The sequence below is a fragment of the Mirounga leonina genome, unplaced genomic scaffold (assembly GCF_011800145.1).
Source record: "Mirounga leonina isolate KUSES-001 unplaced genomic scaffold, KU_Mleo_1.0 Mir_93, whole genome shotgun sequence".
NCBI classification, from domain to species: Eukaryota; Metazoa; Chordata; class Mammalia; order Carnivora; family Phocidae; genus Mirounga; species Mirounga leonina.
The window spans coordinates 51,897,856-51,923,660 of NW_023270854.1; the positions used below are offsets into that span (position 1 = coordinate 51,897,856).

Genomic DNA, 25,805 nt, shown 5'->3' on the forward strand with positions numbered 1-25,805 from the left:
TAATTTCCTTTTTTTAGGGGCCAGGTTTGAATCAGTTACCCCTTCGCATCCCGCTCCACTCGCCCCCCCACCCTGTTCCACGGCAGACAGCGCTAATTCATCAGAGCAGTCTCCCCTGGATGAGGACCAGGAATGCTTCTCCATGGCTCCGCACCACCCTCTCAGCTTTATCCTTCCTCTCAACACTCTTCCCTGGTTAGGATTTTCCTGAACTTGGGGGGAAAATATGCTTCTTCAGCCCCCTGTTATCTCCTGGTTAGCACCCTATTTCTCATTTCCCATCACAAGCAAACTTGATGGGAGAGGTTTCAGGGGCTGCACTGTACCTCCCCTTGCTTATTTCATTCTTTATTCCGACCCAGTGTCCTCTCTGTTGATCTGAGCAGCACTGACTCAGGTCACTGAGCGTCTCCTTGTCTCAAAAATAATATCTGTCAGTCCTTCTGTTCCTGGACCCTCTCAGCAGCACTGGGAATACTCCTTTCCCTTTGCTTCTAAGAGACTGTGGTTTTCCTTCTCTCTCTCTCTCCAGCAGCATGTGCTGGCCATTTTCTGCTTGCCCCTGGATCCATTTTCCATCCGTCCCCATCCTGATTTTGCTCTAGGAGTCTGCCCTGGACTGGTTGTGATTTCATCCTTTCATTGTATTGATGAAACTGTGGCCCAGAGGTGGGATGTTCCTTGCCTGTTATTCAGGTAACAAGTGAAAAGGGCTATTGCTTTTAGTCTAGGGATACTTGCAATTGGTTACGGTTTCCAAAATTGTCTCACTCGTGCCGCCTCACTGGGTTCCCTCACCACCTAGCTCTGCGCTGCTCCATCTGCTGTAAGGCATCTGCTCTCTCCCTCCAGGGTGAAGTCGGCAGTAACAGTTTCCTCTGCTGGAGGCCCCAGCTCCCGTCCAGTGGCCTTCCCCTAATACTGTTCTCGCAGCCTCGGTTGTCTCTACATCTTGATAACCTTGTGCTCCCCTTGCCCTTTCTGACCTGGGGTTGGTACATTTCTCCCATTCTTTTTTTTATTATAAATTATTTGATTAATTTAAATTTAAAAAAAACCCAGTGCACCCATTTCTCCCACCCGCATCCCCTACTTCTGGCAACCACCAATCTGTTTTCTCTATCCATGAGCTTGGTTTTTTTGTTACCTTGTGCGTTTTTGTGTTTTTGATTCCACATATAAGTGAGATGGGAGGGTATTTGTTTTTGCCTGACTTACATCATTTAGCTTAATGCTCTCAAGTTCTATATGTGTTGTCCCAGATGGCAGGATTTCATTCTTCTTTTATGGCTGAGTAGTATTCCTGTATGTGAGTGCATGTGTATGTGTGTGTGTGTGGACCACATCTTCATCCATCCATTCATTCAAGTGTCTATCCATGGACACTTAAGTGCATCCATATCTTGGCTATTGTGAATAATGGTGCAGTGCACATGGTCGGGGGGCAGACACCTCTTCAATTAGTGCTTTCATTTCCTTCAGATAAGTGTCCAGAAGTGAGATCGCTGGATCATATGGTCGCTTTATTTTTAATTTTTTAAGGAACCTCCATATTGTTTTCCACACTGGCTGCACCAATTTACATTCCCACCAACAGTGCACCAGGGTTCCCTTTTTTCTACATCCTTGCCAGCACTTGTATTTCTTGTCTTTTTTTTTATAAAGAGATTTTTTTTTAAAGATGTTATTATTTGAGAGAGAGCATGAGCAGGTCTGGGGGAGGGGCAGAGGGGGAGGAAAAAGCAGGCTCCCCGCTGAGCAGGGAGCCCAATGTGGGAGGGAGCCTGACGCAGGGCTCGATCCCAGGACCCTGAGATCATGACCGAGCCGAAATAGGAGTCAGATGCTTAACTGACTGAGCCATCCAGGTGCCCCAATCTTGTCTTTCTTGATACCAGCCATTGTGACAGGTGTGAGGTGATATCCCATTATGGTTTTGATTTGCATTTCCCTGATGATGAGTGATGTTGAGCACCTTTTCACAAACCTGTTGGCCGTCTGGATGTCTTCCTTGGAAAAATGTCTATTCAGATCCTCTGCCTATTTATTAATCAAAAAGATTTTTTTTTTTTGCTTTGAGTTATATGAGTTCCTTATGTATTTGGCTATTAGCCCCTTATCAGATATATCATCTGTAACTATTTTCTCCCATTCAGTTAGGTTGCCTTTTTGTTATGTTGGTTTCCTTTGCTGTGCAGAAGCTTTTTTGGTTTGATGGAGTTCCACTTGTTTGTTTGATGTTACGTGTATTCCACACATATGTTATACATATTTACCGCAGTGAAAAACAAAAAGTGAATTCCGTGCCTGGAGGTGGAAAACTTGGAGTATTTCCTGAACGTCGGCCAACTGCATCTGCCTGGATGTGCGTCCTGACGCCTGCTGAAATGCCTTCTTGCTTGTATGCACGTGCTGGTGTTGTCCCAGATCGGTGGTTATTTCTTCAGGCCCAGGGTGCTTCCTACCAGAGAGAGGGAGGCACCTCTTCTTTCTGGCTTCCTTCTCCATCCTAACAGTCCATTCCAGTGGATACTGTGTGGGACCACACACGGAATGAAGCAAGAAGAGTTAGTTCCAGGGTTTTGGGGACAAGCCAATGCTTTGAGAAAGAGGAATTTACTAGAAAGTCTCTTCTTGGGAGAAATCCCGGTCAAGCAAGTGTCCCAGCGGGGGCACAGGGCTTTAGATTTGTGCACTTTTAGTGGCATGTATTCAAAAAAGAAGTTACAGGTGAACACTAAATGCAGGGAAATGATCCTTACCTCGTAGGTCCTTACCTTGTAGAAATGATCCTCAGCCAGTGATGTGTGGTTATTTCCGAAAAGCCTACTGGCAATGCGAGAGGGATGAGGGAGGAGAAAGAAGACAGGTGGGGGTGGGGTAGGAATGAGGAGATGAACAGAGGTGTGTCAGTTGCTCCTCCCGTGGCAGCCTCGTGAATCCCTGTCCAGGAGACACCTGTGATGACAGACATGCTCACAGTAATCTGCAGGTGGCTCCTGAAACGTGGCCAGGGTGACTGAGGAACTGAATGCTCAATTTTGTTTGCTTGTAATTAGTTTAGATTTAAAAAGCCCCACCTGATTAATGGCTATCTTCTTGGACAACACAACTCGAGGTCACCTTCTGGTGACCCGAGGACTCGAGCTTGATTTGGTTCTGGGGAGGCTCGGGGTTTCACATCTGCTGGGGTTAGACGTGAGGCTTTTAATATGGACATTGGATTCCCCCAAACCTCGTCAAAAGTAGACTTAGTATCATTAAATTACTATTTGATTAGTCAATTATTGACTGATGTGCATTGTTTGTTGAGCACCTGCTCTAGGACAGACGCTGTGTTTAAAAATGAGGACACTGAACAAGCGTGAATGGAGGCATATTATGAAAGAAGTCTCACCTCCTGTCAGTGGGAAGGAGTCTTTCTGTGGGGGGAAGGGGGTGATGTCAGATGGAGGCAGTCATTTTGTCACATTTTGTTTTAATAGGGACATTTCGAGTCCTGTGGTCCCTGAACTCTATTCAACTTTTCTAGTCCTCTTCTTGCCACCTTCCTTCTCAGTAGAATCTTCTGGGTTGACCTGATGTCTTGAATGGTGGTTGAACTCATAAAAATGGTGGACCCTTGTTTCACCACCCCCCACCCCAAAAGGGTTTCAGATGGAGAGGAAGGGGAGGAGAGTTGAGAGGACGGGACGAAGAGCACTGGCAGAGGATAGGGTGGGCTCGGGCAGTGGGGCGGTGGGGCGGTGTGCTGCCACAGCCCCCAGGGGCCCCCGGGAGTGCCCGAGGCAGCTGTGGACGGGGCTCCCTTGAGGGACAGGATTTTGTTACAGTCTCTACCCAAGACTGGGATGGAAGCCAAGGCTGCAGCCTGAGTCAGCCTTGCAGCTCCAGCCCAGCACCGCCTTGACTCTGTCCCTTGGGCTGTCGGTCCTTCTGCTTGGCCACCCCCAGCTGGGTGCAGTCAATTAGCTGGTTCAGTAAGTGTCCATGGGGCACCTCCTGTGCGCTTACAACCCAAGGGTTCTTGGGGTAACACTTGGGCTGCTTTGGGTCAATTCACTCCCCCTGCCTGGCTGTCTAGCCCTTGGTTGCCTCAGAGGCTCCCGGCTCCTATGAGGAAGGAAGGCTGATGGGTGCCCTGAGTTTTGGGCTGCACTTCTCAACTCTGGCTGCACTTGACAATTACTGGGGGAGTTTTTGAAAGGTACAGATGCCTGGGCATTCCTGGCCCCAGGCCAGCTAAATTAGAATTTTGAGCATAAAGACCTGGGCATATTTTTTTGAAGCTCCCTGGCCAGGATATTGTCCTGCAGAGCACCGAGGGATGGAAGGAGGACCCGGGAATCCTGCTGCATTCCTCCCATCCTCTGGAAAACCTCCTGGCTGGCTCTCGTGGAGGCGGGAGCCCTGTTTCTGCAGGGAAAATCCCGGGAAAGCTGGGGGGCTGCATGCACAACCCTACCTCTCCCCCTACCCCTGCCATCCCCCAGATTGAGGCCTGAGGACCCTTAGTCACCTCTGGGACCCATGTCCTGGTGCACGGACCAGCCGGAATGTGAGCTTTCCCATGGCTGGAGGTGGCCGCCTGATGGCTTCCAGCTGTCACCGCTGGCCAGGGAGCCTCTTCCACACACTGGACTCACCACTCTGTCAGAAATGCTGTCTACCTGAACTCCGCACCGCCAGCCGCAAAGCCTACAGCAAGCCGATTAGGGTGGAGAGTGGAGGTGGGGGATGTGCGTGGGGCTGGAGAGGAAGACAGGAACTCCAGGGAACTTTCCTAAGTTATGAGCTGGCTCCAAAGTGCTAACTGCCTTTAAAGAAAATAATGAGGTGTGTTGAAAGAGCGAGCACTTTCTTACACTCGGCTCAGCAGTTGGAGCCAGGGCCTCCAGGTGGGGAGGGAGTCGGACTTGCAGCCTCATTGCTCTCCTGGTCCCGCTCAGCCAACATCCAAAAGGGTTTGCTATGGGCTGTCATCTGCTGGCTCACGTACAACACCCAAGCGCAAACACATTTTCACATTCAGTCTTAAATGCTCAGAGGAACCAAGGTTTTCTGAGATTACACATTTTTGCAGCATTATGCTATACTTGAGCATGCAAAACAATGAAGTGGAATTTTCTTTCTTTTTTTATTGCTTCTAGGACCACACAGGGAATTCTCTTGGTAGGTGGGGTGCTCGGGGTCTGGGGGCTGGTGTGCACTTGGCCCGGGTCGGATGCTCGGACAAGTGTTTGCTGAACGGGGATGGCAGCTACCCGCTGACCCAAACTTGAAGGGCTTGTGGAACATCTCTGGGTGGGTGGGGTTGCTTCAACTTTAAGGCCATCTCTGGAGTCACTGCTTCTGTGTGCTGGGAGGGCCGTCTGGGTGCAGGAGAGAACACTTGGGTTTAAATCCCAGCCCTGGCCCTTCCTGACCATTGGAACTTGGACAGGCCACTTGACCTCAGTGAGCCTTTGTCTTCCCATTTGTGAAAAGGGGAACCTAAATAGATGGGCCTTAATGGGAGGTGTGGTGGCAATACCAGGGAACTAAGAGCCTAGAAGTGAAGTCTTGCCCCACCCTTCTTTTCTGTTTCATTCATTGGGCTTTTTCTTGTTTTCCTTGAAAAAATCTCTCTGGAGCTTCTCAAAATCTGTGTGTCTAGGCCCCACTGCAGACCAATTAAATCAGAACCTCTGAGAGTGAGATAGGGGCATTGGGTTGGCAGTTCTTTACGGTTCCTGGTGATTCTGCTGCCTGGCAGGTGTTGGGACAATAATGCTTGGGACAGCGCTGTCCCCAGGGCCCAGAGGGTCACCTGGGGTCCTGTTGGTGGGAGAGTTCCTTATATTTGAGGTTTTAGGGGTCATGGTTTTGACCCTCAGGGGCCAAAACCCATTACATTTAGTAATCTGCAATTTTCTCAGGAATGTGACTTTGAACTCCACCCACCACAAGGTGGGTGCCTGAGATGGAGTCACCTGGCTGGCACCAGGCCCCATGGGCCCCCCAACTCTCCCCTGAGCAGCACACAGCAGCCCTAGGGAAGTGATAGAGAGCTGATTCCTTTCTGGGAATTGGCCCTCAAAGAGAAGGGCAGCTGCTAGTGCTGGTGTTCACAATGAAGAGAGAGTGAAGATGTTCTAGAGAGCCACGATTCCAAGCTGGAAGTAGAAGTTGAGATAAGTTAAGGAGCAGCTTGCCTCTGTGCTGTGAGCAGGGGCTCCCGGGGGTGTTGGATTCCTGCATCCATCCCTCTGAGTGTCCGGGGGGCTGCTGGATTGCCACTCTGCTCCAGGCCCAGAGTTGGGTCTGGAGGACATTATAGCTCATCATGAGTCTCAGTGTGATATGCGCATGCATGGGGGGAACATGTACTTTTTTTTTTTTTTTTTTTTTAGAGAGAGGACAGGGAGGGGCAGAGGAAGAGGGAGAGAATCTTAAGCAGGCTCCATGCCCAGCGTGGAGCCCAACGGGGGGCTTGATCTCACGACCGTCAGTGGGAGGGGAGCTGGGTGCATGTGGGTCTAAGAGATGGAAGAAGGAGACCAGTCTGATTTTGGCTGAACCCCAGGGGGTCAGGGCTGGACTGAAGAGACCGGTGGTCCCCTCTGGCAGACAGGGGCTTGGATCCTGTTCATTCGGGTCCAAGTCAGGGATGGCCAGGGGCTCTGGCAACTGCAGCCAGTGAAGAGAGATGCCACGCTTTTCTTCGGCAGGTATCGTGTGAACTTCAGACCCAGATACGTCACCAAGTACAAGACAGTGACACAGTTGGAATGGAGGTGCTGCCCTGGCTTTAGAGGGGGAGACTGCCAGGAAGGTCCCAGGGACCCTGTGAAGACTCCCCGCCTCACACCCGCCCGGCCTCGAAATAGCATGAAGAAAGCCACAGGTAATTTCTTTGTACTTTGTGGGGGGTGATGTGACCACCTCTGATCTTTCCAGTGCTCCTGCAGACAGTAGGATTTATGATTTTCAATGGCGATCTCTCCAAGGCCTTCAAGTAACACACATATATGCCTGCAGTAGACACATGCGGCATGCAAAGTTATTTGCAAAAGCAGTAGCAATCAGAGTACAGATTTTTTCTTTTGCAAGTAAATTACTTTGTTAGGGCCAACTTGTGAAAGCCAAGGACTTAGCAATCAGTGTAGGGGATGGTTTCAGACTGGTGTAGTGTGCAGAACAGATGAAAAGAGATTCAGATGTAGTGATGCTTTGTTTGTTCTTGCTTTTCATCTACAAGCTCCCATAAATCTGAATTTGAAGGAACTAAATTTTTTTTCTTAAATAGGTAAATTAGAATCATTGTCATTCTGTTTGGGGTGAGATATTTGCAAAGCTAAGACAGAGAGGCATCCAGTGAAGTTGTTCTTAAATTTGTTTCTAAATTTTTTTTGAAGTAGCACAAATTCAGCGAATAACTCAGAAAGCAGTGATAATTTTCACCTTTACTTTTAAGTTTAAGTGGCTGACTTTTATGGATAAAAATTGTCCTTTTATCTTTCCTCTTTTTTAAGTTGAGTGAGAATAAATGTAACCTAGGTTTTCTCATGAATTTGATGGTTGTCTTTAAATGATTATATTTTCCCATGAAGTATTGTCAATTTTGAAACTTGTAGTGTTTCCCAATATTGTCTGTAAAATTTTAAAATAATTTTTATGAAAAAAAGTAATGCATATCAATTAAAGAGTGTTTATAAAGTATAGGGAAATACTTAGTTACACATAATCTCACCGCTGTATGATAACTACTGCTAACATTTTGTTATCACACATTACTCTCTTTCCTATGTCTGCACATACATTTTGTTAAAGAAAAATTCATTTATTCATCCCACAAATACTTATTGAGCTTCTATATCTGGCAGGCTCTATACTAGATACTTGGGAAAAGTGAAAAACAAGGCAGACAGTCCTTGAACTCACAGAAGGCAAACATCAGACAAGTAATTACAATAAGTCATCATAGATAATATGATGGGGACACACAAAGGAGTCTGTTGGATCATAATAGTTTACTTTTGTTTCATTTTTATTTTATAAAAGCTTAAGCCTGTATGTAGTTTACTGAGTGGAATAGCTTTAAAAGGACTATTAGAAAAACAGTGACCCTCCTTCTCCCCCACTTTCCCTTCTCAGAGGTAATTCCTTTAAACTCTTTAGGTTGTCTTTTGGAATTACCTCCATATCTATTGACCTCTCATTATGGAAGGTGAGGGTTTGACTCCTTTTCACTGCTTTCCAGCACATGGCTCCCATACCCTCATCCTTTCTGAACAGTTTATACCAGGTTTTTAATTTATTTAATACGTATTGTTTACATTGTAGTAACTGTATAGATAATGTTTACAGCTGAGCCATGTAGTATACTATGAATCTGTTGCCTTTCCTATACAGCTTTATGATTTCTTTAGAGTTAGTATTTGTCTTATATTTTCCTTTGCTTTGTTTTTTATGTCTTTGTCCTTATTTCAACCCAAACTCTCCTCTGGGTGATTATCTAGATGTCCTTTCATTATGTTCAGACACATGAGTATCATCTTCCTGAAGCATCCTCCTAGAGCTTTCTTACCTGCCCCACCTGGTCATCCTCTTTTCCTTGTTCACAGCTTCCAGCCTGTGATCTTACTTGTCTCTCTCCCATTGATCCCCTCTTTCCTGCACTCCCTGCTTGTTCTCAACTTACTCCCTTGTTTTGGTAAAGCACATCCTCCAGTAGTTTTATGAGAAGATTGTATGGGAGTGGTACACTTTCTATTATTTTATAGTCTGAAAATATTTTTATTCTACCTTTAAAATTCTAGATTTGAAATAATTTTTATTCAGAATTTTGAAAGCATCACTCAATTTTCTTCTAGCTTTCAATACAGCTGTTAAAATGTCCAAAACCATTCTGATTCCCAATTTTTTATACGTGACATGGTTGTTCTGTTTTTTGTTTTGTTTTGTCATTTTAGTGGGATTTCAGAAGGGAATGAAAAGGAAATACTTATCCTTAATCCACTTAATCATTAAAAAGAACATACTATTTTTTAAAAGATTTTATTTATTTGAGAGAGTGTGTGTGAGCACTCGAGAGTGAGCACAAGCAGAGGGAGGGAGAGAGGGGGAGAGGGAGAGGGAGAAGCAGACTCCCTGCTGAGCACAGAGCCTGACGTGGGGTTCATGGGGCTCTTTCCCAGGACCCTGAGATAGTGACCTGAGCGGAAGTCAGAAGCTTAACCGACTGAGCTACCCAGGTGCCCCAAGGACATGCTATTTTTAGAACTTATTTTTTAACTCAATCTATAATGAACAACCATTCATTAAATAGTGTACAATATCATTTAATGGCTTTTGAGTGTGATTATTTGAACACAGTCCCCTGCTATTGGTCATTTAGGTCGTTTGCAGTTTTTCAGTATTATAGATAGTATTTGAATAAACATTTTTTCCTCTTAATATTTTAGATTCATCCTTGATTATTTACTAGAATAAACTTCTAGAAGTATAATTGCAGGGGCAAAGGGATTCTGAGATTTTGATACATATTGCCAAATTATCCTTCCAAAAAGTTGTAGCAGTTTCCACAGTCACCAGGAGTATGGAAAAGAAGCATTTCCTTACATGCTGATTTTCCCCCAGTCTCCTGCCCTTTCCTTTTATTTCCTTTGCTCAGAATGGCATTTCATCTGTATGTGATTCAACATTTTGTTTTTTTCTCCTAGTGGCTTGAGGTAGAATAAATTTTTCAGTGTGGAAAATAAAGTATTCTATAAAGTTCTCTGCTTGGGAGTTTGGCCATCTGAATTCCAGTCTTGGTTTTACCACTAAGTTGATTTTAATGAATAATAGCTGTGGTTATGATTGTGTACAAAAGTTTAGGGGAGGAAAAAACAACAGTAAACTCAAATATCTGCAACGTTCTACATTTACTTTTAGTGTTTGTTCAGTGTACCTTAATGCATTTTACTTCATTGTAATCTATATTGTGTTTGACTTTTTCCACCTGTCAAGATAGTCTCCATATCATCTGTGTAGGCTTGTCGAGGTTAGCCCCTCCTTTTTTTTCTTAAGATTTATTCATTTCAGAGAGAGAAAGAGCAGTGGGAGGGGCAGAGGGAGAGGGAGATAAGCAGACTCCTCACAGAGCAGGGAGCCCAACGTGGGTCTCAATCCCAGGACCCTGAGATCATAACCTGGGCTGAAATCAAGAGTCAGAGGCTTAACTGACTGAGCCACCCAGGTGCCCCTGTTAGCTTTTTCTAGTATTCCTTGTATCCTACTGTGTGTTCGGGGGCATGGTTTGCTTCTAATCTCCTATTGCCTCAGGTTTCAGTAATTTTCTTTTTGTCGAGTTCATCAATCTATTTGTCACTTTTTTTTCATTTTTATGACTCATCACAATCATCTTTATAACTTTTTTTCCTTCTTTTGGACTATTTCCTTGGAGGTATATTTCTCAGATCATCAAAAATTCAATGTTTATATTCTTTGATTTAGTGAATCTTAGTCTATATGACCGTATGGCTTTATTGTTAGGAGATGCCAACAGAATCACTGCTGTATTTCTCTTTTGCTTTTAGTTTCCCGAACTGCATAATGGTGGTAAACAATGTCTATGAGACTCCTTTAGCCTAGTGATGCTAATAAAAGTAAAAGAATATTTAGGAGTTGCTTGGGGGATAACTTACTGCTTGTATGATATCATACCACCCAACAGCTAATGGGTGGATCTTGCTAAAGTGGCTTCTTGTGGTTTTATAGAACAGAGCCAATCATTGGGGTGTAGCTGCTGCTCACTAATGTGGGAACAGTGTGTCCATATGACAGAGTAGATTAAGAATATTTCCCATTAGGGTGAAAGAGACCACTGACCGTCTATTATGTGCCATGTACATATTCTCTTAACAACCCTAGGAGCGAAGATAGTACCTCTGCTTCAGAGATGAGGAGATTATAGTTCACAGAAGTTAATTAACTCGCTCAAGGGCAGACAGTAAACAGCAGAGCCAGACTGCAAGGAGAGGTCTCTTTGACTCAAAGCCTACTGTCTTTTTCGCTCTACCATGATTGACTGTGGTTAGAGGGGATCTATAAGTGAAGGCTTAAGTGTATTCCTCAAGTACCCTGTTTATTGGCTTTGCAGAAAATGGGAAATGGTAGAACGTGTTAAGTCATATCCGACTCTTTCTTTGTAACAGATAATGAACCAAGCCAAGTCCCAGAGCCCAAGAAGACTTTGTCACCAACTCGTGCAGCGGAACCAAGCCAAACGGTAGATCCCAAACAGGGGCCGCAAGAACTTCAGGAACAGAAAATCCAGGTGCTTGAAGAGAAGGTTCTCCGACTCACAAGAACAGTTCTTGATCTCCAGTCTTCCATTGCTGGAGTGAATGAAAATCTCAAGCATACCATTCAGGACAATGCCAGCAAAATGCTGGCATCGTGGCTCAGTAACCTGCACCCCCAGCCGGTGCCCGACAGTGCTGTTGGCGGAGACACAGAGACCATCCAGCTTCCTGATGTCCTCAACAATAAGGAATCTGGCATGAAGGACATCAAGTCTGAATTGGCTGAGGTCAAGGATGCTCTGAAGAACAAGAGTGACAAACTGGAAGAGCTGGATGGGAAGGTAAAGGGGTATGAAGGACAGCTCAAACAGCTCCAGGAGGCTGCCCAGGGCCCTACGGTGACCATGACGACCAATGAGCTCTACCAAGCCTATGTCGATAGTAAGATTGATGCCCTGAGAGAGGAGCTCATGGAGGGAATGGACAGAAAGCTGGCCGATCTGAAGAACTCATGCGAGTACAAGCTGATTGGTCTCCAACAGCAGTGTGATGACTATGGGAGCAGCTACCTAGGAGTGATTGAGCTTATAGGAGAGAAGGAAACAAACCTGAAAAAAGAAATAAATGATCTTCGAGCCCGGGTACAAGATCCTTCAGCTCAGTCAAATTGCTGTGGTGGTGAAAAGAATGGTGACTTTGGGCAACAGATCAAGATGTTAGACCAGAAAATCGAAAGAGTTGCTGAAGCCACCAGAATGCTGAATGCACGAATGGACAATGAATTTGACCGCCTTGTAGTTCCAGAGCCAGATGTGGACTTTGATGCCAGATGGAATGAACTAGATGCAAGGATTAACGTGACAGAGAAGAACGCGGAAGAACATTGCTTTTACGTTGAAGAAACCCTTCGGGGGACGATTAATGGCGAGGTAGATGACCTGAAGCAACTTCTTGATCAGAAAATACAGTCTTTGGAAGAGCGCCTGGGGACTGTTCTCCTGGAGGTGGCCAACAGCACTGAGGCAGAACTCACTCCCCCAGCCTCAGCCTTACCGGGTGGGTCAGGGGCTGAGAACAAACAGATCATGATAGAGTTAAGTCACCTGAAGAACAAAGTTCAAGTTGTTGAGGATATTTGCCGGCAGAACTTTCAGAGACAGCCTCATGGCTTAGAAGATACTTTGCCAAATGGAGAAGACCACATAACGGGTGATAGTTTGAACCTTTTGAAATCTCTGAATGACACGATGCATAAGAAGTTTCAAGAAACTGAATGTAGCATCCAGAAACTTCAACAGGATTTTAGTTTTCTTTATTCTCAACTAAACCACACAGAGGACTACGTGAATCATCTCCAGAATGAGCTGAGCAGCTGTAGAGAAGGTAAAAATGCTGCAGTGGGTGGGTTTCCTAAGGGGGGTGAGCAAGGAAGGACGGTGGAGCCCCTCCCATCTCCCCGGAACCCCAAGGCTCATTGCTGCAGCCAGCTGGAGGAGAGGTGGCAGCACCTGCAGAGCCGGGTCCTCTCGGAGCTGGACACTTGTAAGGAAAACACGCACGGGGTCCAGAGGGATGTCTCCATGGTTGAGAGCAGGGTATCTCAAATGGAGAAAACCTGCAGCAAGCTGGACTCCATCTCAGGAAGTCTTCAGAGGATCAAAGAGGGGCTCAACAAGCATGTCAACAGCCTCTGGAGTTGTGTCAGGCAGATGAATGGGACACTCCGGTCACATTCCAGAGACATATCTGGCCTGAAGAATTCAGTCCAGCAGTTCTATAGCCACGTTTTCCAGATTTCTACCGACTTACAAGATCTGGCCAAATTTCAGCCATCAGCCAGTAAGTTGACCTTTACAATTCCATTTCTTGCATTTGTTTGCAACATGTATCATGCTAGATTTTGGATGGCCCCTGGGATTAACTACATCAGTCCTCCCCAAAGTGTGGTTCGTAGATTGGTGCCAGTTTGTGAATCACTGGTGCTGACTGGCAGTGAGATAAATACCCACATTGAGAGTATTTAGAAACTTCTATTGAAAACAGTTGGACTTCACTGTAGCATTCAAGCACACCTTCTGTGCATTTTACAGAAGTACCAGGACAACAGATTGAAAATGAAAAAGGAATACTCCTTCACCACAGGGGAGATGGCAAAATGTTGATCTGTGTACACCGTCATGTTGGTGAGCTTAGAGTTGGGGTCAGGTTTTTGGCATGACAGCTTGGAGCGGTGGATATTGTTGTCCCATCTTTTAGGGAGTCTCCTATATGCTTATCGGCTCACCTGTCTACAAACCTCGCTTTTTGTTTGCGGGTGTCATTCTAATCTGTCCTCATCATCTTCGGGCTACCTCCTATTCTCTGAAATCTAAGGCCTAGATGATGGCAGGTAGAATACTGTCCTCTTCCTTTCTAGAGACAGAGACAAGACCCTGGATGAAAAGCATTTTAGGGGCAGTAACTGTTGAAGGCCGTGTAGTGCTTAGAACAAGGAAGCACATCAGCTGTGCGTGGGACAATGCTTGCTGCACATTAAGATGCTCAGCAAATGTTTGTTGAATGAATGAATGAATGAATGGTTCCTTAATAACATGAAGTAATATATTCAACAAAGTTCATTTCTTTCTTACTTGAGGGTTCAGCCCATCCTCCCTGAAGGACAGAGCTTCTCTTATACCTGGATTCTTTCATTTAGGTAGTCTCAATAATGAGACATCCTTTTCTAATTGGAGGCAGGGAGGGAAAATGAGTTCACATTTATTGAGCACTTTCTGTGTACCAGCACTGGGCTGGTTCCCTCAGGGGACATGTCTTAGAGCCCCCCAATCGCCTCATGGGGAAGGCGCACTACTTTCCCAAGGTTAAGTGTATCCAAGGGCATACTGCCAGAAAGTGGCAGAGCCAGGATGGGAACCCCAGGTGGGCTGCATCCAAGAATTGTCTTGTAGTCCAGAGCACATCTCCTTTGTGTGTCCCAGAATTGAACACAGATTTACTGGGTCCAAAAGGACTTGTTGAGGGCCAACTGTAGGCCCAGAAGGACCCCACTTCCTGATTCGCCCTCTCCCTGTTTCCTCCTCTCTTCCTCTTTGGGCCTTTATCACCTTTTTCACCTTGCTCAGCTCTAGGTGACAAAGGTCCTCACATGTTGAGCTGAGATTTTTATGGCCAGGATGGAGTGAAGCCTCTAGGATTTTATGTCCAAGCTGAGACATAAAACCCAAGTAGGGGAGGGCTGGAGCATAAGAGGCAGATGAGCCATGGTGAGTCCCAGGTAGGTCCCCAGGAAGCTGGAGGATCTGAGGTAGTCAGGTGGGAAAATGTTTTGGATGTTCCCAGAAATAAGACGTTTGTAGATAAGGAGGTACCCAGGCCAGTGTGGACCGGGAAGCTGGCTTCCACCCCAGTGCTGGGCCCACGTCGCTACGCTATTTATAACCCTCCCCTCCCCCCAGGCCCACACAGCTCCTCTATCTCTGGAATGTTGAGTAAAGGTCACAACACTGTGTGTGTTCATAGAATGATTGTCCTTGGGGTGACAGGGCTGTCTGGACGGTACTTTATAATAACAGGTTAAACCAGATATTTCCAGTTGATTTGCAACTCCCAGGCCGTGTGGGAAGCTGTGTTAACTCTTTCACACTTGTCTGTTGAAGGAGGAGTCAGAGGTGAATGTCTTTAAAGAGAATGTAGCTTCTAAAAGATTATCCTTCTGGAATGAATTCATTGCTGTGAATGTAGAATGCGTGGACTTTCGAGAATTCCATTGATTGAAAAGAACCAAAAATAAACAAGCAGGGCTCTCTCCTTGTATATAGCATCCCGGTCCGGGAGGTCTGGAGCCTGAGTAGCAGAGGTCCAGGGGCAAATCTGGAGTTAAGGTCACAGTGAAAGTCACACATTGGCCAGTAAAAAGTCAACAGAACGTTTATTGAGCACCTGCTGTGTGCAGGGCTCTGTGAGAGACATGGAGAGAATGAGTAGCAAGATCCTGACCCTCAAGGCATTTTCAGTCAGAGTGGGAAAGCCACATAGGTCTGCAGAGAGAATGAATGTAATGGTATGTAAGGCCAAGCCGGTGGTGTAGGGTTTATCCTTTCAGTTCATAAGGTCTCACTGAGCCTCTATTATGTGGTAGTTAATGAGCTATGTGTGTGGATTATGTGGATGACAATGCACGTGACAATGACAGTCTGAGGGCCAACAAGCTGACAAAGGGATGGTCATGGGAACGGGGTGGGCATAGACACACTGGGTGTGTGGAGAGGCACGTGTGGCCCCTGTGGAAGTCGGGGGTGCTCCTCAGAGGAGAGAGCGCCTGAGTCAAGCCTTCAAGGTTGAGTAGGTTGAGAGTTTAGAGGCTGGAGGGGTGAAGAGTGAGGTGGAGTGATAAGAGAAGCTTCTGGAAGGAGGTGTTACTGGAACTGATAATGAAGGGATGGTTAGGGCCCAGAAAAGCAGGAGGGGGAGGTATACCTGGTAAGGAGTTGATATGAATGGGTCCATTATTTATTGCTGTGTAACAATCTACCCCAAATCTTGGGGGCTTAAAGCAACAAAGATTTATTGTTTTCCATTATTCTGGGCATCAGACACTCAAGGGGGGCTTGGCTTAGCTTGGCTTGGTGGTTCTTCTCCATTTGGCATCAGCCTGAGTCAGTCACTCAGCTGTAATCAGCTGGCAGCTGGCCTGGCTGGGCTGGAAGGTCGGGGGTCCTCCCTGTGGCCATTCTCTGTCTCTCTCTCCATGTGGCTAATTTGGGCTGCTTCACAGCATGGCGGTCTCAGGGGAGTCAGACTCACTACATGGTGACCGGCTCATAAAGGAAAGTGGAAGCTGCTGGGCCCCTTCCGGGCATGGCAGCCTGTCTGCCACATTTGTTAGTCAAAGCAAGTCAGCTCCTGAAGGGGGACGTGGTTTGTATGCTTTGGGAGGGAAGGAATATTAATGATAGTCATCATGTCTCCCTCAGGGAGCAAAGGCCCAGGGATGAGGATGCCTGATGTACGTTTGGACCAGTGACCAGATGGCTGGACTGCCTGGGGAGGCAAAGCCTGGCCTTTATACCCAGTGCACTGCCCTGTTCTCCCATGCTGTTCTTTTCTTCAGAAGCATCCGTAAGGGGCCTGAATTTTCCAGAAGGCAGAGAGTACGGGGGCCAGGGGCTTCAGCTGATGCTCATATAGCTCCAAGTCTATTTTGTTTCCCTCCCATTAGTGCAGATGTTCTTCCCTGGGGTTTGAAAGGGACTCTTGAAACTATTTGCAAATGTTGGCTGGTTTTTTTTTTTTTTTTTGGACCAAAGGTCCATGGCTTTCGTCTAGGAGGCAGAGAGGTGCCCAACTTCCAAAAAGTGAAGAACCAGTATCTCACCTTAAGCTCAGTAAAGTGGGTGTGATGTCTCTCTCCTGGCCCCCTCTACCCCACCTAGTCATTCCCATACTCATTCAACTGATACGATCTGAGCCGCGTCCTGGTGCTGCAGTGCCTGTCCTCACAAATGTTACACTCTCGTAGGGAAGACAATGCACAGCCAAGCGAACAATGATCTGATTTCAGCCAGTAATCAGTCTGCAAGGAAAGACACAACAGAGTAAGTTCATGGAGAAGAGGAGACAGCAATATGTTTTAGGTGAGTGGGCAGAGAGGGTTGCCCAGTGGAGAGGACATCTTTGTGGAGCCCTGCAGAGATCTGTGGGAAGTGTTCCAGGCAGACAGAACAGCAATGTGCAAAGGCCCTGGGGCAGTAATGAGTTTGTCCTGTTTGAAAAACTTAGAATGCTAGTTTTATCAAGTATATGAACAAAGGTAAGTCCTAAGCATGAAGATCAGAGAGCAGGTAGGAACCAGATCATGTAGGATTTTATAGGCTATGGTAAAAGATTTGAGTTTTAAGTATGATGAGAAACTATCAGAGGATTTTGAGCCAGCCAGTGTTTATTATGTCCCAGGTTTGCAATCCCAGCTATCTTCATGCTTTCTCTGGGACTTTGGGCAAGTCATTTATCTACCTAGTTACCTCACTTTCTGCATCTACTAATTGGAAATAATAATGACACTTACCTCAAAAAGTTGGTTTAAAGAGGATTAGTACTCATAAGGAGTGGAGTATTAAACAGTGCCTGGCCCCTGGTAATCACTCAATCAGTATTACCTATTATTTTAACCCTCTGTCCCCTATAATAGATGTTTACTCTGCTCCTGGCTGAACTTTCTCCCTTTCTCTTCCTACAACCCCCCAGGCATCCAGCCTCAGAGGAGCCAAAAGAGCCTGTCCACAAAGCAGACATGGGACGAGAGCCCTGTGTGTCGGGCTCCTGGCTGCTCCGTAGAAGGCTCCGGAAACCCAGTGGGGGTCTTCTCTCTTTCCCTTTCTTTTTCTTTTCTAAATTGGGGGTCAGGTGGGAAGTGTAAAAAGCCCAGAAATCTCCCCTCCCTAGCATTCAGGATTCACATTCAAATACTTCTGTTGATGAGAGGCTCAGCATTTGGGACTAAGTTAGGCTGCTAAGTCCTTTGTCCTTTTGTCCGATGTGGCCGGAGGGGTTTGGCCCACTGCCTGCACGCACTCACTCCCACTGTTGGAGACGTGTGGGGCCCTGCGTTTCTGGCCGGGACCCTCTGCCTTTCGCTTGGTCAGCATCTTGCGGGGCAGGAGTTGCTCTGTGGCATGGGTAAAAGGCATCTTTTCCCGCCTGGGCCCCGAGGACTGCCCTGGCCCGTATCGAGCATTGTCAGCGTGGCTGGCTGCCCCCTTTGACAGCTGGGGCATCCCAGCCTCCCAGTGTGACCTAGACACTGAAGCCTGGTTGGACGCTGGTGCCTCTGACGGTGGGAGAGGGGGGAGTTCCCGGGATTGAGAAACCTAGGGCTCCCGCTGGGTGGGGACGGCAGGCGGAGGAAGACTTCTGTGCAACAGGGAAGCTCTCTTACCCTACGTCACAGTTCCAAGGAGGGACGTGCCCGCCTAGATACCAGGATGTTGTTTCAACCGACCCTGGTGACAGCAGCATCACTTCCTTTTTCGAATCCCCCCATCTGTTTCTTCTGCTCACATCAGAGGGCTGTTTCTCCTAGTACTTGAATTATAGTAAGCACGGTGCTTCATTTAGGAGTGTTAGAGATTTAGGAATCCCATCGTTATCAAGTGGCCAATGCAGGCTGTACCACAAGAATGAAAAAGCATGGATTTTCCAAAGATTTAACCATAAAACCTGGCCAGGGGAAGAGTGGCCTGATGCCACAATGCTGGCCTGGGCCCTCAACTTGAAATTGGCTGAATCGGGGGCCAGTTTAGGTCCAAGATAGCATGATGGACCAAGTCAGCGTTTTATAAATACATAAAGGCTAAAACAGACTGCATACACTCAGACCAGCCTGACTCCAGCAGTTCGCACCCTTTCACCCTGTGGGCGCCTGGTGCTGGTGATGCCCTTTGGCGGGTGTAAGGAGCTGCTGCGTGGTGTTCTCCGGGCTGAGCTCTCCCCCGTAGTGGCATGCAAGAATCCTCAGGGAGCTTTTGAAAAGTAAGAAATCCTGGGCTCAGTCAGGAGATTCCTGCTCAATAGGGATGAAATGAGACCTAGGAATTTGTAATCAAATTTGTAATTAAAACAAAGACCCCCTAGCTCTGGTCCCAGAAGCAGAAGGAAGGCTACTTGAAAGGCAGCAGGATATCACCACCCAGGGTGAACTGTGCCCAGAGGAAGGGGAGAAACAGGGAGCAAGGGAGAGGAGAGAGAATGAAAAGGCCAACTTTTTTTTTTTTTTAAAGATTTTATTTATTTTTATTTGAGAGAGAGAGAATGAGAGAGAGAGAGTACATGAGAGGGGGGAGGGTCAGAGGGAGAAGCAGACTCCCCACTGAGCAGGGAGCCCGATGCGGGACTCGATCCCGGGACTCCAGGATCATGACCTGAGCCGAAGGCAGTCGCTTAACCAACTGAGCCACCCAGGCGCCCCGAAAAGGCCAACTTTGACACTGGGTGGGCAACAAAAGGGGACTTGGTGTGAGCCAGTCCACTTGCAGACTCCTCTAGTTGTTGATAGGACATGCTTTATTTACATCTTGATTACTGCAGCTTCATAGTAAGTCTTAAAACCAGGGAGTGTAGATCCTGTGCATTTCCATAGGGATTTTAGAAACAGCTTGTGAAGTTCTACCAAAAAAGAAAAAAAATTCCCAGGTGATGTTGAAGCTCAGCGAGGTGAGACTCCCCCCAACCCCGGGATTCTGTGATTGCAAATTCCTTCCTATTTCAAATGTGCTGCCACCGCGAGTACGGCTGTGTGTGCCTCTCAGTGTTCTCTAGGTTGTGCTGGTCGGACATGTGGACCCGTTTTCGCTGTGGAGCCCGATTCCAGGGCTTCCCGCGTGGTTGCGTCGGGACACACTGTGTTGCCCTCTGCAGGAGGCCACACCGTGCTCCCGGGCGGCGCTGAGGGCTTCTCGTCCTTCCAGCCAGAGCCACCAGCCGCATCTAGGTCACGGTGAGCTCAGAGTAGAACCGGTGTCGCCAGGAGACCAGGTCAGGTGTTCTGCAGGGTCTCGCCGCCCCGGCAGCCTCCAGCATGCCTGCGGTGCTCCACTCTGGGGGGGCCCTTGGGCCTTGTCCGCCAGCCGAGCGGCTGCGGGGAGCCTGAGCAGCCCCTTCCTGCGGCCCACGCTGGCAGTTAGCTGCGAAGACTTGGTGGGCATCTTGTAGGCGTTTGGAGGCCCGATGGCCACCTGTAAGGTGCTTGCAGGGTTGCAGGCTTCCTGGCAGGCTGGCTGCCCCCTCTGCCGGGCACCCTGCACAGTGCCCCGCTCCCACGGGCACCCGGTTCGGTCTGGTTGGCAGGAGGGGGCCGCGGAGCTGGCCCACTGAGCAGACTGGGCAGATGAGGCAGGAGGGGTCCGTGGCCTTCCCGCAGCCGGGGCCCCGACTCCAGCACCGGAGGCCAGCGTCCGTCCCCCACGGCCTCTGCTTCTGTAACAGACACCACCTAAGGGCCCTCCTTCCTGCAGTCTCCCCCCACCATGCAGCAGGCCTCCCTTTGGTGTTCCCTGGTGGCCGCAGGACACAGACACAGCCCGGACTCCTGTCCGCCCAGATGGGGCGCAAAGTGGCCACAGGACACCAGTTCTTAGCACATCAGCTCACGGGTTCCTGGGGATTGGCTTCCGCAGGTCTTCGCTTTCGTGAAGTCAGAATTCTAGAGGGGCAGGAGTGGTCTTTGGTAGTCGGGTACCAGGCCCGTCTGCAGAAGGTGGGGTGCTGCCAGCCGGCTGGGGCGGCCTGGGGCCACAAGGGCAGATCAGGACTGGAGCCTGGAGCGGTTCCCCAGCCCGCGGCGGCGCACATGGGGCCCGCGGCGGCCCTTCCTATGCCGCTGTCAGGTTAGACGCCCCGGGCAGCAACACTGGGCTCTTCGGGACAACTCAGTTCAAATGGTCACTCTCTGAATTAGAAACACATGTTGAGCTCAGAAAGACATCCACTGCCAGGAGTGATCTCTCCAGAATGAGCAAAATGCTGTCCAGTCTTTGTTACAACTTTGTAATAAATGTATATGCATTGGAAACACCACGTGATACCGTGATGCTGGAGAGCGGGCATGAGCTGGGGGGGGGGGGGGGGGGGGGGGGGGGGGGGGGCGGGGGAAATGACTGGACCCAGGGCCGCTCTCTCCTTACTCTCCTGGCTGATACGCCTCGGAGCAGTCAGTTGCCCACAGCAGGCCTGGGTGTCCTCCCCAAGGAGATTAGTGGAGGATATTTGTTCCAAGGGGTATACTTGTGCATTCTTTGCCTTCTGCTCGGTGTGGCAAGCCTGGGTGTTGAGGGAGTGGTGGCTATAAAAGAGCTGTCGCTGTCTCTGAGGACCAGCATTGCCCTTGGTGACAATGAGTTTTGGGCAGAATTCAGGTACCTAATGCAATGGCTGGCAGGAGTTAGAGTGCAGCCCATAGTATCTTCTAGCCTTCGTTCATTCACCAAACACTTAAATGTCTCAATGTCAGGTGCCAGGCTCTGTGCCAAACCCTGAGGATAAAAGATTATTAAAATGTGTCCTGAACGGCTCATTATCCAGCATGACAGGAACAATAGAAACAAATTGAAAGAGACTAAAACAAGTCATCCAACTAATGAAAAGAACTCTGAAGAAACACACAATGTAAGAAAACAAACATGTAACAACACCCTTAAAGAGCCTTCTTTCTTTTTGGAGGCTTTCCTTGCGCACCATGTGATCTTGACCATGGATCATGTGTAAAGGTGAGGCACTGGGTAAGATTTCATGCGGGGGGCTTCATTATGGGGCCAGTTTGAAGATTCTCCCCTTCTCCAACCTAAGCTATTATTAGTGTACTGGGAGCGAAGCAGGAAAAGGGGGTTGGGAGCCTCCTAATGCAGCAGGCAGACTTTGTGTTTCCAGACTGTTCTCTCACTCCTGTCCTCCATTGTGGCTGATGTCCCCATGTCTGCAGTCCCTCTGCCTCAGTTTCTGTCTAACCCAACACTTCTCAACCAGGGTTCTGAAAGAGAACTGAGGCCTGACGCTGTTCCATTGAGTGATGCGAATTCTCTTCTCTGTATCTAAGTATTAGCTCTGTATTATCCTTAGTATGACTGAGAAAGTGGTGAATCGTTTTCCATAGGGCTTAATTCTCTCATGGAGCACTGGTCAGTCCCTTTGGGGCTGGAGGTGGATGAGCTACGTGGCTCTTTGGTGGATGGGGAGCACGTGTACGATCACCACAGTTACCTTGGTGAGTTTGAAAACGAGACAGTGGGTCCAGATGCGATCACTGATCGCTGTGTAGCTCCAGGACTTGGGCCCTGCAGGTACCATACAGACTGCAGAGGTGGGTGGGGCTGGAGGCTGCTATCTGCCATTCCTGGTTATTTTTAGATGCCTCTTGGACCCTCAGGAAGCCTTCCTGGAAGCCTGCCTGGTTCCAGGAATGTACTCATAGGAGGAAGGGCTGGCTGCTTCCTGGTGTGTCACAGCGCCATCCCCTGAGGGCAGGGAAATGTGAATCAGAAGTTTCCTCCGGTGGACTTCCCCTCAGTTGGTGGCAAGAGGCGCAGGGTGTTTTTGCTCCTTTGGGGCCTGTGCCTGCTGCAGAGGGGCCTTAAGCTCCCTGACGCCTGCTGGGGTCACTGTGGCATCTGCGTTCGGCAGGGCTTTGGCTTGTGGAACCATCCAGTGACCCCCAGACTTGCCGGTTTGAGAGAACATAAGGTGGTTGGGGGCAGCAGGTCCCGTTCAGTAATTCGTGATAGACCTGTGGTATCATCATGTGGTGAAATCCGAAGTTTTAGTGCTGGGGCCAAGAATGGTGCTGTTCTGGGGAGGCAACCATTGTGTGGAAAGGCTGAAAATCCTCCCACCTCCCCTGGCCACTGTGCAGGGGTCCCCAGTGACCTCACCAGCTCCTGGGTGACCTGAGGGCAGCCTGCCCCGTGGCCCACCTTCTGAAGCTGTGGGGCATGCTGTGCCCCCGCTCTGGTGGATGCGCTGGGCTCGCCAGGCCCGTGCCCAGGACGCTGCTGATGCACAAGCACATACCTTCCCAGGGAGCCGAGCCCATCAGGTCTCACCCAGGGGCCTGGGGCTGAGCAGTCGAGTCTGAGGTTCTTAACCTTTCTCTCCACTTTCCAAATGCTCAGCCGAGGAGCCCTCAGAAGCACTGCCGCCCCCCCCGCCCCGAGGAAAGACCCCGCAGGTGCCTGGAAGGCCCTCCCACCCGGCTCTGGAGGAGGCCCCCACGGAGGCCTCTCATCCCCAGCCGACCCCTCTGCCGACACCGAGCGCTCCCCTGCTTCCTGAGGACTCCAGAAGATGGCCACACACGGGCCAGTGGCCTGTCCTGCCCAAGAGACCCCCGCAGCCACTGCCCCCGCCAACACGGCTGGACTGGACAGGGATGCCCTACTTGCCCGGCTCCACGGGGGTCATTATGGAGACTGGAGAGGCCGGGCCTCCGGGGAGGATGGGCGTGTCGGGGAGGGGCCTGCCCCAAGGAGTGGACGGCCAGACGGGGCAGGGGCCCATCCCCAGCGCCGAAGGCTTCGCGGGAGCACCAGGTAGGGCCCCTGTGGCTGGGCACATCTGAGTTGGGGGCGGGGGGCATTGTGAGAATATATGGAGGGTCAGCCTGAGCCTTAGGGGGTCTGCTGCAGGGTCTTTCCGGGTGCAAGTTCCAAAAAGCTCTTGAGAGGTGCTGAGGGATGAGTTCATGCTAATCGAACCCCCAGAGGCTGGGGCACCCCCAGGGTTAGTGCAGTAAACATCTCGTCCCAGTTCCAGTAGGAAAGTGTACCTAGGAGACCAGTGTGGACTGGGAGCCTCCGCAGCAGCAGAGAACAGCGCCCCTCAGAGTGGGTGGGCCAGAAGGTTCTGGCTCAAATCTCAGCCATGTGACCACAGGCTTTGGGGCCTGGGGCAGCTTCGTAACCCCTGGAAAGCTCAGCTCCTTCACAGGCAAAGTGGGGGTCATAGTGGGAGCTTTGGGGGCAGCTCTGAGGGTGATGGAGAAAAGCCTCATTCAGCACTTGGCCAGGAAGGGCTACTTGCGAGTTGTGCAGGGCAAGGCAGGAGGGAGAAGAAAAAGGGAGCGAGCAGGTGTGGGACCCCTGCTGCGTGCCAGGGACTGAATCAGGTGCTGGGGCTGCTGTAGCTGTCCTGAGGGCGCTGTGCAGTCCAGAGTAGTCCCGTTTAACACGTGCGGGACCGGAGGCTCGGGGCGGGGACAGGTAAGCGGAGGGTGCTGCGTAGGACAGTGCGAAGCGGCGCAGGCTGACCCCAGCCGGGAGGGGCTGGCGCACCCGGGGCCCCTGAAGCGCCATGGCTGCCAGGCAGGCGGGGCCCGTGCCGCGGACACAGGGAAGCACGGTGCTTGGTTCCTGCTCAGCCACCCCAAGCTGCAGCCATCACAGCTCTCCCCCAGGCGACTGTGCCTGTCCGGAGAGGACGCTTCCTCTCCTGGCCGTGCCAGGCATTACGGCTGTCTGTACCGCCTCTCCTGCCGTCTGGCCCTTTGTCCATCCGCGCTTCCACCCCCCACCCATCCATGCAGGCACGCCGCAAGCACCGGCCAGCCTCCTCTTTCTCTTCCTCCGCCAGCCAGCTTGCCCTTAGGGCTCTTCTCTGGTCGGGAGAAGCGGGCCAGTGAGGAAGCAGGCACCGCGGGGGCACAGATGTGCCTCTCCTTCTGGGAAGGCAGCTTGCCGGGGGCGGGGGGTGCTTGTTTGGTCTATTTAAAGAAATAGCGTGAGGAGCAGGGAGAAAAAGCGGGGCTCCTGTTTGACATTCGACCCCATTTTGTTTTTCAGGATACCCCAACTCCCCTCCGGTAGCCTCCCCAGGTACGTGTGCTGGGGGGCCAGGCCGCCTCTGCCCCTCCCCGGCGGCGTGTCCCGCGTGCTCCCTCTGGGCTGTTAGTGTGGGTGGAAGCCGGGGTCCACCAGCTGAGGGGGAGACCGCCGCCTACTGGACTGACCTCCCCGCCGCCAAATTTGCTCCTCAGAGAGGGTCAGGGTCTTGCCCGAGACAAGGACTTGCCCTCATACCTCAGCCAGCTCGCGGAGCTGGCCGAGAGGCTCACCGGCCGGGTCTCTGCCTGGTGCCGCGCCCAGCTTCCCGGTTCCCCACCCTGCGCACGTGCGGGTGTCGGGGGCTCAGGGTGGGCACGGGGTCGCACAGCTTCTCACACGTGCATGCGGCCTCGCGTGTCCACCCCCGGCCAGTGCGCGTCCCACTGCGCGTCCCACGGGCTTTACCACCTTAAGGCGGAAGAGTACAGCTGAGGCTGCCTGTCCAGCCTGGCACACGGGCCTCAGTGCTCCAGGCCCTGCCCTCTAACCCCTGCGAATGTTCCACGTCCTCGCGGCTCCAGGGGTTCCAGTGCCTTCTCTGGTGTCTTTCTCTGCGGGGCTCACTCAGAAGCCTTTCCCCAGCGACGGCGGCGTCGTCCTCTTTAACAAAGTGCTGGTGAACGACGGACATGTGTACAACCCCAACACCGGTAAGCTCGGAGACCGTGCGCTATCTCCCAACGCCAGTGGGGCCCCCGGTCCCGTCTGCTTCCCCGGGGCCTGTGGGTGGGGTGCGGGCGCCACGCTGGAGGAGATGCCTGGGCAGCTGCGGGCGCGTGAGGGACCAGCTGGCCCCTGGTGCTCTTCCCCACTTGGTGGGGTTTGATGGAGGTTTCCAGCTCACAGGCTGCAGGGTGGGCGGGTGTGCGGTGACATTTTCTGGTCATGAGATCAGCATACCAGCCCTCGGCACTTGCCATGGGAAGCGCCGTTCCACTTGTTGGTGGAGGTCGTGGAGCTCTGCCCACCACAGTTACTGCGCCCTGGCCACCCCCAGCTGTCCCTCCATGCCAGCGAGAGGCCTTTTTCTGTGTCCTGTTCTCACACTGAGACAGGACAGACGGGACACCAACCCCCTGCCCTGTCTCCTTCAGAAGCTTGTTGTTTATGAACAGAGCCGAGAAAGGGGACAGCATTCCTTCCAGAAGGGGCCAGACCCTGCTTGTGGGGT

At 50.1% G+C, this 25,805-nt stretch overlaps 1 protein-coding gene across 1 annotated transcript in view; it reads left to right on the forward strand.

Moving 5' to 3' along the window:
* The window catches only part of EMILIN2 (elastin microfibril interfacer 2), a 52,001-nt gene that overhangs the window by 22,742 nt on the left and 3,454 nt on the right, over nucleotides 1-25,805 (forward strand). The window contains exons 3-7 of the mRNA XM_034995885.1: nucleotides 6,711-6,886; nucleotides 11,181-13,109; nucleotides 22,928-23,344; nucleotides 24,593-24,625; nucleotides 25,156-25,284. Of these exons, the coding sequence (XP_034851776.1) occupies nucleotides 6,711-6,886; nucleotides 11,181-13,109; nucleotides 22,928-23,344; nucleotides 24,593-24,625; nucleotides 25,156-25,284 (2,684 nt within the window). The remainder of the gene's footprint in view (nucleotides 1-6,710; nucleotides 6,887-11,180; nucleotides 13,110-22,927; nucleotides 23,345-24,592; nucleotides 24,626-25,155; nucleotides 25,285-25,805) is intronic.